Source organism: Lipophrys pholis (genome assembly GCF_963383615.2).
Source record: "Lipophrys pholis genome assembly, chromosome: 3".
Classification (NCBI taxonomy): Eukaryota; Metazoa; Chordata; class Actinopteri; order Blenniiformes; family Blenniidae; genus Lipophrys; species Lipophrys pholis.
In genome coordinates, this window is record NC_137627.1 from 30514021 (window position 1) to 30527069 (window position 13049).

General features: G+C 39.5%; 2 protein-coding genes across 2 annotated transcripts in view; one reads left to right on the forward strand and one right to left on the reverse strand.

Moving 5' to 3' along the window:
- maml2 (mastermind like transcriptional coactivator 2) overlaps positions 1 to 3032 on the forward strand; it is a 51469-nt gene extending 48437 nt beyond the window's left edge. Inside the window, exons 3-5 of the mRNA XM_080460096.1 lie at positions 1201 to 1365; positions 1455 to 1563; positions 1660 to 3032. Coding sequence (XP_080316222.1) covers positions 1201 to 1365; positions 1455 to 1563; positions 1660 to 2492 — 1107 coding nt within the window. The 3' untranslated portion in view covers positions 2493 to 3032. The remainder of the gene's footprint in view (positions 1 to 1200; positions 1366 to 1454; positions 1564 to 1659) is intronic.
- Positions 3033 to 5981: 2949 nt separating this feature from the next.
- The window catches only part of yap1 (Yes1 associated transcriptional regulator), a 30925-nt gene continuing 23857 nt past the window's right edge, over positions 5982 to 13049 (reverse strand). The window contains exons 6-8 of the mRNA XM_080459897.1: positions 11725 to 11852; positions 10679 to 10791; positions 5982 to 8773 (exon numbers count right to left, since the gene is read on the reverse strand). Coding sequence (XP_080316023.1) covers positions 8538 to 8773; positions 10679 to 10791; positions 11725 to 11852 — 477 coding nt within the window. The 3' untranslated portion in view covers positions 5982 to 8537. The remainder of the gene's footprint in view (positions 8774 to 10678; positions 10792 to 11724; positions 11853 to 13049) is intronic.

The following is a 13049-nucleotide window of genomic DNA, read 5'->3' on the forward strand; positions in this document are numbered from 1 at the left end:
ATAACCTTTAAATTGAAAAGTTTAAACCTTTTTTTGTTGTGGTGCTGAGTATACGTAATGAAAATGTCTATATTTTCACAAAATGAAACAACTGATATAGAAAATAATGACAATCTCAACATAAAGCAAGATAAATACATTGAAATGTCCAAAATAAACTTTTCTAATAGCTGTTGCATTATTGATTTTCATATTAACTGGCCCTGACAGTATGGCCTTGAGGCTAGTTTGATAGCAACAAGGTAGCTTGCTTTCATTTGCAGCATCACCAATATCTCAGCTTGGGTCTCAGTGTTGTTTTGTGTCTGCTACTCTTAAGAAATCTGTCACAAAATCAATGGGGGTTTTTGTTGTTGACATTTTTACCATTTGCTTTGTGGTTTGGGCCAGATTGGAGCCTCTTGTGGGTTCACAAGCCTTATGTTTGACACCAATTTCATAAAGTATAACAGTGTATCAGTGAGGTAAGATTTGAGATAATATCTAAAGATGTGTTTGCTATGTTAAATCTAATCTTGACTTGAACTACTCGGAGGGTCTGCGCTGCCACTTAAATAAACTAAACAATAAACACAGTGCAAGGACAGTAACCTGTCACACATCAGGAATGGTGAAAAATGTAAATACAAATCTAGCTGGGAAATCTCAATTAAATGTGAGTGCTTGACACCAACGGTTTAATCAGTGAAAGTGTCAGCAGCCAAATGACTTTCTGGAGGATGGAGCGTAATCCTTGCCAAACGCGAACACAGTGATCAGTAAAAAAGAACTTAATAAATCGGGGCCGTCATGGCGCTGGCGCTTAACTTCCCATCTCCACACATTTCCTGCTGTCTCAGGGATTCTTTCCACCCTCTTTCGACACAATTATCAGGGGAAAGGCAGGCCTTGAGGAGGGTTCGTACTCCCCCCTTCCAAAAAAAGCCTCTCCCAAGTCTCTCTTTTTCATCTGCAGAGGGAGTAGCCTTGACCACATTCTGGAGGTTGAATAGAATCTTTCGCTCAGATCTTGATGATGTCTTGTAGAGTTTTGCCCTCTAGTGGTAAACCTGACTTAATACATCACTTTGATTTTTTTTTTCCTGTCTTTGCATCTCTTTTAAGCACTTAGCTGAAATGAGGTTAAAAAAAAAAAACAGCCATTTAGTAGTTGGAGCACTGACACTAATGTGAAACCATCCTGTGTATTCTCTCAAAAAGGGCGTTCCGGCTGGTCCAAGGCTTCCTGCTAATGGAAGCTTGGGTGTCATGTCAGCTCAGTCACAGCTGCGGCCATCAGCACCAAACACTCAGCAGAAAGGAGCTGCTAAGACGCCGGTCATGCAGCGGCAACTCAACCAGCCACAGCACGCCACCAACAATTCAGTAAGATCTACAATGTCGTATTGTTTTCATTATTAGGTGTTTGTGGATTTCTTTTGTTTTGCAATCACAACTTTGTGTTTCCCATCCAGGACAAAGACAACGCAAATGATCAGTTCAGTCGTCATCTCACGAGACCGCCGCCAGATTACAAGCAGTCAAGGAGTATGGTGGGAGTTCAACAAGGAACCATGTTCACAGGTACTTCCTATGATAATCTTCAGCTTTGTTTAACAGAGTAAGAAAATGCTTAGAAAGTGAGGATATGCATAAACCATTTTCTTGCTATTTCTTTAGGTCAAAGCTCCTCCCAGCCTCCCAGCAATGGCCTTGACAACAGCCTGCAGTCCATATCCTGTCACCTCCCCGGTGGGCCTGCTTCAAAGATGGCTCCCTCACTGTCAGACCGCAGATTTGGTGTTGGAACAGAGTGCCAGCCGAGCCCCCGCATCGGCCAGTTCCCACAGCAAAACAGTCACAATCGCATCGGACTGAATCAAAACAAGCCTCGGTTCCTGGGGCCAAACGTGCAGGGAAAGTCCTTCGGGATGAACAGCGTAGCAGGTGTACAACTCCAGAGAACGACAGCTGACTTGCATTCCTCGGGGGTGCCGGGTCAGGCGTTGGGAACCTTGATGACAAATGTCAGCATGGGCTGGGGCTCGGCCATCAAGCAAGTGACAACTGGACTCGGTATCAGGCGGCTCACCAACCCCCTACAGTCTCAGGATATGCCAAACCACCCATACCAACAGAGGCACATCGGCCCTCCCAACCAGGTAGCTCCAGATATCGGAATGCTCCCTTTAAACCCATCCATTAGAGACACGGGCCCCAGATCAAACCAGGCCATGATTGCCTCCCCATCAGCGGTCGGGAACCTGAACCAGGCCTCACCTGAACAGAGAGTACCAGCGGGAAACTTCGCCGAGCACAACCCCGGCTGCAGCAGCTTCCAGAACAACAGGGCCAACCGTCTAACTTTTGACTTCCTCCCAGAGGGAGACAACACGGTTCCTGGAATCAACGCAGACTCCGACTTCATTGACTCTTTGCTCAAATCTGGCTCTGGGAACGATGACTGGATGAAAGATATCAATTTGGATGAGATTCTAGGAAGTCACTCATGAATGGTTAAAAATTGTGAGATGGATGACAACAACTCTTGTAAAAAAAAATGTCTAAATGGGATTTTGTAAACTCATATTATTTGTTACCCACATATAATGAATCGTTTTGTATTGTATTTACTGTGAAAGGAATTTGTGTTCTGTCTTTAGTCCTCTGCTATATTGGCCAAGAAACTGCTTTTCTTTGTTTTTTTTTGTGGTCTGTGTGTCATGCCCCAGTGCTGTCGTATACGGTAAAGTACAAGATTCACACTGTGAAAAGAAAACATTGCTGTGTTACCGTCAACCTTCGTCCAAGTTTCTCACTCTTCAGCATGGCACCACGGCATTTACTTTTGTAGAGTTTTGCTACCAAGCCCCATGAGAATCTTGACAGAACATTTCTTTTCCTTTTGCTGTTCAAGGCTCATCTATCTGTGCTAGTTTCTGATGCAGTTCAGATAATGTAACCATTATTTTTTCACGTCATATTTAATAATTATTGGGATAGTAATTAGACAATATAATACATGCAATTAATAAAATTTATTTGAAGAGACTATTGGTTGTTTGTTTTTTTCATTTAAGACAAAGACAAAATCATTTATTAAAAATACTGCATGAATAACTGTAACATAAGCTCTATGAAAATAACAAAAAAAATACATAGATAACAGCTTTTAGAATGTAATCTCAGTAAAGTGAGTGAAACCTTCCCTCAAATTAAAGGATTTGCTAAGATATTGAATGTGAAGATGTGATTTTGGGACATTTCACTGTACCGTTGTACGCAGCAGTGTCTGTGCCTGCGGGCGAGGTGGAGCAAACAGGCGCCAAAGCGTAGCTCAGCACTGAGACACCTCGCCACAGCAGAGCACTAACACAAACATCTAGCTTCCGTTTCTCTGCTTTATTGACAGAGCAAAAAACAAACCAACACAAGACCTACTGTATGTTCCTCCACCAGACCTGTATGAGATGCTCTAGATGGATTGGTCTGATAGTCTAAAACATCTGAATCGGAATCTGACAGTCAGATTTTAGGCGATACATGAAATGTAATTACGTTTACACCCCAAAACCAAGAATCTAGCTTCACCCAAATGCGTCTACCCACAGAATGATCTCATATATGAATAATAAAACACAAAAACATGCTATTTTACCTTTAGTAGACCAGACTTTTTTAACATTATTGCAATTTTCTGGGACTATTGCAGAGTTACTTAACATAAAATCAGGGTATCACACATAAGGCCATATGTCCCCCAAAAAACTTATATCTGTTGCATTATGCATGTTTTTACAGACTCACCCTGACAGCATGACTTTGAGGCTGAGATTGATAGCAAACAGGGAGCTAACTTTCATAGCAGCATCTCTGATATCTCAGCTCAGGTCTCAGTGTTGTGTTGTGTTCACTACTCTTAAGACATTTGTTAAAAAAAAAAAAAGTGTTTTCTTTTACATTTTCTACCATTTCCTTAATGGTTGGGCAGGGTTGGCCTTTTACTGGCTGCTTTTGGCCCTTGGGCCTTATGTTTGACACCGTGGAGGGACTGTAAAACATTACATATATATGTGAAATCAACAACAATCATATAAGACCCCACCCCCAAACCTTGCAGGCTTGATTTTAAGATAACTTTCTTGATTTCAATAAAACCTGAGGAGATGTTTGTAAAGCTTAATTGGTTATTTTGCAGGGAGTAAATATCAATATCCTCTTCCACAAATACCTGTAATGTCCAAGCACCAGTATTTAAGAGTAATGAAGCGATACATTACTAAACAGCTCAAACCTCAGGTCATAAGGAGTTAGTCAAGGATTATTTATTAAACTAATAAAAATAATAATCACTAAGTTTAAGTGGGTTGGCTGCTCGTTTTCCTTATACATCTTTCCATCAATACATAAACAGAAGCTTCCAAGCTTCAATATTATTTCTGCTTTTGCTCCATCATGTACATTTATTTGTACATTTCCATTTCATGGGTGTATATGGTTTTTATCTTGAGCCAGCTAGGTTCAAAAAATGCTTTGTGGATGTACAAAAAAGGGACTTTGTTGAATTTCAACTATCAATGAGGTTTAGTAGGGCACTATTTGTTTTGGAGGAGACAAAGATTAAAGAATTCTATTATTGTGTTAAAATTATCTTTAATGCAATTTCAATAATGCAGTAGTTTTATGATATTGTACTGAAGATTGAAGCAGCTGCAATAATTGTATGACCACAATATGCCACCTAATGTTGCAGAATTGCAGACATATAGTCTGACACTAGAAGGCAGCAAAAATCAAAGTATATAATTTACTGCTCTATTGTAGCGATATGGGTGAATTTCAATTAATAAAATCATACATATTAAAACATGTACAAGATTAATCTCTTATATATTCACAGTGTACTGCCTCATTACAAATCAAAAGAACAACAGATGTCATGTTTACAATGCACTTTACTATCAATATAAAGCCCCGCTAGAGGGAGACATAACTCCTTTCGAGCTTAAATCAGCATGCAGCTGCCCTCAGACAGCATCTGTCAGGGATGGGCCACAACAAAGAGAAAGATTCATACTCACCACCAGGGGCTCAAACTGTGAACAGAATATGTTTATTATGATAGTAAATTTGAGATATATTGATTTAAATGTATGATTTAAAAGCATAAATATGCTTCAAATATGGTTTTGATTTTTGTTTTGTCATAGTTTGTGAGATAAATCATGGATTGATTTTTGGAAATTGGCTGGCCAGTCATGTGTGTGTTTTCCCCCATTCAGAGAAGTAGTTTAAAAAAAAAGAAAGGGATAGGGAAAATGACAGATTTGGTAAGTTAGAATGATTTGTACTCAAGTGCACTGCATTTATGAATATTTCAATTATTCTGCACCCTCTTATGCCTGTTACATGAGCAAATTATGAGAAATGGGTATGTAAACTTCAATCTCAACATTGCACATTCTTGAATTATTAGGTTAACATCACAATTATTATCTTTACATTTGCAGTATTTCACTGGTTTCTAAATCCTGGACCCAAGCTCAGAATGTTACTGCTCAGTTGGGATAATTTGACATCCCACCAAGGGATGACATGGTGACAGGAAAAAACAAAGCTAATAAAATAACAGAGTGGAAAGAAAAAACACATAAATACAACACAAAATTGTTGTTATACTATGATGCTGCAAAAAACTGATCTCCTGTTGAAAAGTATTTATCATTCTGCTTGATAAAAAATGTTAAGTGAAGGTGAAATAAAATCTGTTTGTTTTTAAAAAAAGAATTACTACTTGAGACAAGTTGTACTCTTTACTTTTGTGTAATATAAACTCCATGTTGTTGTAACAAAATTAGCCTAATCTGTCAAAATTACATTTGGACATTTCAATTCTCCAGGGAAAAATGTTGTATCAAAATCAAATTAACAGTGTGCTTCCCTATAAGTGGCTGTCAATTGAACGTAGAATACATAAACACCATTACCGCACACAAGCCATTACCACAAAGTATATACTTTATTTCAGGCCAATTTAAAAGTATCATATGAAGAAAGATATAATGTAACAGAATTTTTTGTTCTAAGACACATGCACATATCTATCAAAAACAGAGAGAGAGATACAGAGAAAGAACAGATCATTACAGAATATAAATTCATTTCATGTGCATTTAGAAACTCTAAATACAAAGTCCACTAACTGGTGATTAGTTCTACTGCTACAATGAGAGTGAACAGCTAATATGCTCTGACAATTACACACTAAGCATAAAAATCAGGTTTGTGTCACCAAAAAATGCATCATTGCATCAAAAATGAAAACTCTAGCCGTGCAATACAAGCACTGTGGTGTACCACTCATTTTTAGTTGCATTTGTCTCACCAACACTGTTCATTTGTCTTTAATCCATCGACACATGATTTAAAAATCATCAAAAATCAAAACTAAAAAGAGGTTTCTCACACAGGATTGAAAAAAATGTTCATGTCCTCTAATCTAATATATATTTATAGATATTTATATTTATATATACTGTGTATGTATAGTGTTCCATCAAGATGATGCCACCAATTGAGCATTGGTTGGCAACAGAATCGGTGTGACGTCGGTCACTCAACGGTTACTGCAGTAATGCGTAGTCATTGTGTAAACATCGAAATAACGTGATTGTGAGAGAATCGTTAGTGTGCTGGTAGGAGTTTTCTCAATCAGACTATGTAAACATGTGAGTGCTTACTGAAAAATCAACTCGGTTCTCTGCTGAAACCTCATCCTTTAAAAAACATTTAAAACAAATCTCAGGGTTAGTCACTCAAAAAATATAAAGAATCTCTCAGACAGACCTATTCAGAGACTTACATCTTTTTTTTTTCTCTCTCTCTCATTAGCTTATACAGTTTGTTCATACAGAGGCTGATACACAAATCAAACCATTTGTGGACTCTGAAAAAAGCAAAAATAAATGTTAGTGTAATCACAAAAAAAAGAAAAGAAGAAATCTTTGGAATCTGCCATTCCTGACTGATATAACTGATTGTTTCTTAATTATTTCACTAACAAATTTTACTGTGTAACTAGTCGCCATCAGTCAAACACTGACCTTCTACACTAAACTTAAACCTGCTTCGACTTGTCCCGGCTGTAGTCCACATGCCCATCTTTCCACACACTCACCACAGCAGAGAGGTTCAGCTCCCTCCATCAAACAGAACTCTTGTATACTGTACTTGATCACAAAGCTATAATTTCTGCCGAGACGAGAGATCTGCCGTTTTTTGTTTTTGGTTAATGTTTGGGGGGAAAAAAAGAAAGTAAAAAGCTGCATGTGATCCGACAAAAACACAAAAACACTAGGATGTATATAGTAAAGCAGAGACACTACAATCAGCTAAATGCAAAAGAAATACATCCTTAAAGAAGTGACGTGCTGTGATAAACCCTGTTCAAAAACTTCTCAATTCATTAATGGAAGAAGAAGAAGAAGAAAAACAAAAAAACTAAAGCAAAATGCCTTTTTGTTATCTAAGCTATCATACATGTGTAGTAACCTAAAAATAAAATACTGAAGAGATAAAACAATGAATCTTGAGTTCTACTTTGATAAGACTGAGATCCAAAGAAGCTAGGGTTAAACAAAAGCAAAGAACAGATCCCTACAAACCCCTATGATTATAAACAAAAAATACATTTTTTTTCATTACTGAACATCAGAGGAAAACATGGCTGATATTTATTGCTGCACCACAGAAACGCCGGTATTTGTTTTTGTCGCTCGTGTCTCGAAAAATTACAACTGAAGGCACTTTGTACTACCAAAGGTTTTAACTTAGACTTGCTGGCACAGCCAAGCAGCGATGTAGTCGGTCCCCAGGTTCCAACCCCTCCCCCCGCCCCGCCCTGCCCCGACCTCCCCTCCGATCCCAAACACGTTCAAACTGGGCCTCACGTTACCTTTACTCCAAATCAGTATTGTTCTTTATGCTCCAAATACATCATTTTTGGTTTATCAGGCTCGTTAATAAAAGAACACAACCAAAGATTAAAAACTCAAGGCCAAATATAAAGCTACTTCAGCTACATGCAATAGTCCCACACACAGTTTACGTCGTGCTGCTTCATGCTATAGTGTGAGAAAGAGAGGCTCCAGAGGCTCCAGGCGGTCCATGCAGGGTAGTTATGAGCACCAGCCCAGTTCGGTTTTATAAGGAGAAGCAGGAGGCCTCGAGGGCAGAGAGAGAAGGAGTGACCCCTCGCTCTGGGTAAATATGCCTTAGATTCACCGACAGACATGTGAAAAATTTCGGGGACCCTTGCATAATTGTCTGTTCATGGGCCAGCCTTGAAGACACAGACAAAATAAAAAGAGATAACACACCAGTGAAGAGAACAGAATACTGCCTGGAAGAAAAAAAAAAAAAAAAGGTTGGCATTTAACGCGCTGAGACAGATACAGAAGGCCGGAGAGGCTTGCTGACATGTCTGGTAAAAAGCATGGATGGATCCTTCACAGATCAGAGCAGGCAGATAGTTCAGAGTGTTAGGAAGAGGAGCTCTTCTATAACCATGTGAGGAAGCTCTCCTTGTCGATCTTGGTAGCTGCCAGCACGGACTCCATGTCGTTGAGGATGTCAGAGCTCAACGCCTCCTGCAGGCTGGGCATCAGCTCTTCACTTTCCACCGCCATGCTCTCGCCCTCCAGGGTGCCCAGGTCCACGTCGGTTCCCGGGATTGCATCCAGATAGTCTGGGAACCGACTGGGCTGTGTTGCCATGGAGGTTGGGAGTGGATCACCTGGCGCACAGAAGGAAAGGAGCGTTTGATTGAGGAGAGTGGCACCAGACTCATGAGTCGAGTTAAAATAGATACCTGCCAAAACTTCTACAAAATATTGTGAGATGACTTTACTAACTAGATAAAATAAATAATAACTTGCTACTTTGAACAATAACTTTTGCATTACTTTAAACCAGGGGTGTCAAATACCAGCCAGAACAGGCTTGCCAGAGTCCAATCCAGCCAGCTGGGAGATATTATGACATCAGTTGTAATATCTCTATTTGACCACCAGGGGCGCACTTCAGTCTGTATTATGTGGTGAATCAATTCAAGGTGATCAGGATTACTACACAGATGTAGAAATGTGTCAACAGGAATGATACTTTCTAGAATTTCACAAGTGATTTTTAGTCCTGGCTACATGTCAACAATTGTTTTATGCCTTTCAAGATAGAAGTGGTGTATTACAATCTGTAAGTTGTTAAGCACAAACTGAACTGAGATATGATATTGTTGTAATTTGCAGTTCTTTAAATTAAAATTTCAAGTTTGTCATGTGTTGTAAAAGGACAGTTCATTAAACGGGAACTTCTTAATGACATATTAATAAACTAAAACTGCTAAAACAAAGACAGAGGTTTAGAGTTGTAGTTAATTTTACCTTGCGTAACTATTTACTTGTGTGGCCCTTGTATTAAAACAAGCGTTTTCACAACTTAGACGGCAAAAGTGTGTCATTTTTAGAAGTGATGCTTGTTCTAGTCACTTGAATGCAGAAACAAGAGGAAATCCTTAATCACTTTACTGATAAAGATTTAAATCATCTCTACCAATTAAGGTGTTTACTTGTAAAACATTACATTCAGTCTAAAGACTAATTGCATTTTGCTCAGGTGGGATTAGTTTGTTGGAGGAAGATGCTCTATGAGGTAGTTGTTAGATTTAGCAGATTTAAGCCACTCAGCAAAAACTAATACATTTTACAAAGTTAACCTTATGTGTTTTTATTGCTGTTGATGGGAGTACTGTGGTTACAGCCTAATGCTAATATCACATTAAACTGAGAGCATGTTGCTGTCAGGAGTCAGTTCAGGACTGATAAAGCATTTCTCCCTCCAGTAAACAGGAGTTTAGTGAACTAGTAACAGGGCAACAGCTTCAGACAATGCTTGGTTCATGAGCAGGACAAAGAAGCTGCGGCTGTGCCGCTCCACAACCTTTGTCATGTACAACAGGAGTATTGATTAAAACAGTAATTGTAGCAGTAATTGACAGAAAGTAGCGGCATTACTTGATGACATGTTACTCAAACACAGTTACTACCACAAACAGCCATAGATGAATAAGTTCAGAACTGCCAGAGCGGAGGTGTCAAAACCAGCCGGCAAGAGGCTCCAATCTGGTCCGCCACACTACAAAGCAAATTGTAGACATTTCTCTAGAAAACTGAGATTTTTTTAAACAAATCTTTTAAAATTAGCTTACCACGTTGCTGTCAAACTATCCTCAAAGCCATGCAGTCAGGGTGAGTTTGTAAACATTTTTGTTGTTGTTGTTGATATTTTACTGTATTTTGCACCAGATGGTTTAATTTTGAGATTTTTGTCATTTCTGGTAAAAAGTGTCTGGTTTTGTGAAAATACAGACAATTTCATCATGTATACTCTGCACCGCAACAAAGACAAACTTTAAAGTTGAAATTTTAAGGTTAATGGCACTTGCTTCAGTGATGAAATTGGGTTGTATGTGGCACCTGAAATAAAATGTGTTTGACACCCCTGATCTAGAGGAAACATAGATTGGTTATAAAATGAGGAAACCATACGGATAACTAAGTAATTAGTTCAATGATTGTTCCAAACTGCAGAATCAATAGGATATAATCACCACAGTCTGATTTGATTCCAGTTCTCTGCTCACCTGTGTCCATCTCATCTACACTGTTGAGGAAGTCGTCTGGAGTGCGGGGGACGCTGTAGCTGCTCATACTCAAACCGCTGTCCGTGCTCTCATCCCTGGAGTGGTAGGTCCCGCTTGGAAGAGCACAGATCATGACGAAATTAGAGTCATAAACACAACACACACACCAAGCGCAAGTAGGGCGAACAACCACACTGATATTGAACTATGTGAACTTGATTAAACTATATCACAAAGTTAAGAGAGGATGAAGAAAGTGTGGCCTTATTTTCTTTACCATGCACATTTAAACACTTGTATCAGTGCGACTGACGATGGCGACTAATCTACGGTGGGAGCAGTGAAACCGGGCTTTACTCTTTTGCCCTCTTTTGCCGAAAATAGGAAAAAGAGCAACAATGAAAGGGGCAACAGAGACAACGGGAGAGAGGGAGAGAGAGGAGACATTTGACAAGCCTATACTAATTAGCAGAAAAATATGTAGGCAGAGTATGGCAGAGGCAGGATGAATGAGGCCATTGTGAGAGCAGGGGAGTGGAGGCAACAGGGGGAGGAAGGGAGATTAGGTTGGCCTGTCTACTGACTGGACCACATGTTCTCATGGCCTGCTTGCTATTCAGTTCTTTCCACACTTTGTCTGCTTACAGAACAACTAGAGCTTGAACTCTTGGAAATCATTTCCCAGAATCCCACGGGGCGGGATTCAGAGAAAGGATGGCTTCCCGTGCGTTCATAATTTGCAGATGTGTTTGAAGATGTTTGGAGGACGTCTCCACTCTGACCTAAGTGTTGTTGCGTTATCTGTTTTCCACAGCATGAGCGTGATTGTGTTTGTTGCACGGGTCGTAAAGCAGAGGTCCTCGTTGTGCAGTGAACTCAACTCAGATCTGCTGGACTGAATGAGTCATTACCGTGTGAAGGACCTCCTGTTTTTTGCAACTAAACAAAACTCAAACAAGTAGATTCCCCACAAACAAACCAAAATGGGGGTCCACTGATATCGATCCGATTGAGGGAAGACTTCCTCCGTCGGGTGTGAGACCAACCTGTTGAGGAAGGGGTCGGAGCTGTTGGCGGTCATGGTCCGGGCGTCTTGCGCCATAGGAGAGGACACAGGGTTTGTGCCACCATCTTGCTCCATGCTGGTTGGCAACTGGTTTCTCAGCGCAAGCTCCTGTAAATGATAAGCAGAAATCTTTGAGAAATGCATATCCACCCCACCCATGATCTCACAAGCTAATTATACACAGCTTCGTGAAAACATTTCAGAAGCGTCCCAAATGACAGCAGCTCTGGTTTCACGGCAGAAAATATAAAAATGAAGGGAGGCACACAGACAGACGGCTCGCCATTCCTCCTCATACACAGTGTCATATTACATGAGGGGCCGGCCACAGTTGCAGACAATTGTTTTCTACACATGCTACATCAGATAAGGCTGAGGATATGAAGTCATGCTGCACTTTTTTTTCTTTTATTACTCCTCCTTTCCTCTTTAAGTCCTTGAATGGGAAAATGTGGGATGACTTTCCAGTGTCACCGTGTTGAGATCTCAGTAAATCTTAACGCCCCCTAACTCTGAACTGAACTGAACAATGTCTGAGCGTGAGACTGTTTAAGAAAAGGCTGAGACGGATCATTGTCAACAAGTACAGGAATGAAGTGCTGCATTTGAATGGCTCTCTCTAACACTCTGAACAAGACTGTACATAGGAACATGATTGTGTATGACGATTGAATAATGGAGTAGGATTAAGGTTGAGAATGAGGTTTACCTTCTTCTTTCCCCTTTTCAGACATGTTGATCTTGATTATGTGTTATATGAGTGTATGCACTTAAGTATGTCTTTCTAGATAGGTGTGTGTGCCTATACTTGGATAAAGATTATTTATTTTGTGCATGATTTTGACATAAAATATAGATTTATTTATATAGATTGTTTACCCAGGGATGATATAATTATGTGTATATTTCTGTATTTCAATATGTATGTGTGTATGTAAGTACGTGTGTGGGACTAATCTATTCTATGTATATGTTTGTGTGCATGTGTGCAAGCCAAATGTAATGTAAATAGGTATATGAATACAGATAAATTCATATTAGTATAAATACTTTGTTCTTTTTTGTATGTATCTGTATTTTGTACATGACATGTCTATAATGAATTGGTAATTTTTTTTAAATGACAAAGTTATACAACAGATATACAGTTGCTTGAGGAAGCAACAACACAACACAGTAGTGTTGTGTTTGTTAACTTAGCTGTGGAGGTTGTAATTACAGTTGTGTGCCAAACCACGCTTGATTGCCACTGCAGGCAGAGGATTTGTGCTGCACACTGACCTATATTACTAACAGGGTAAATGG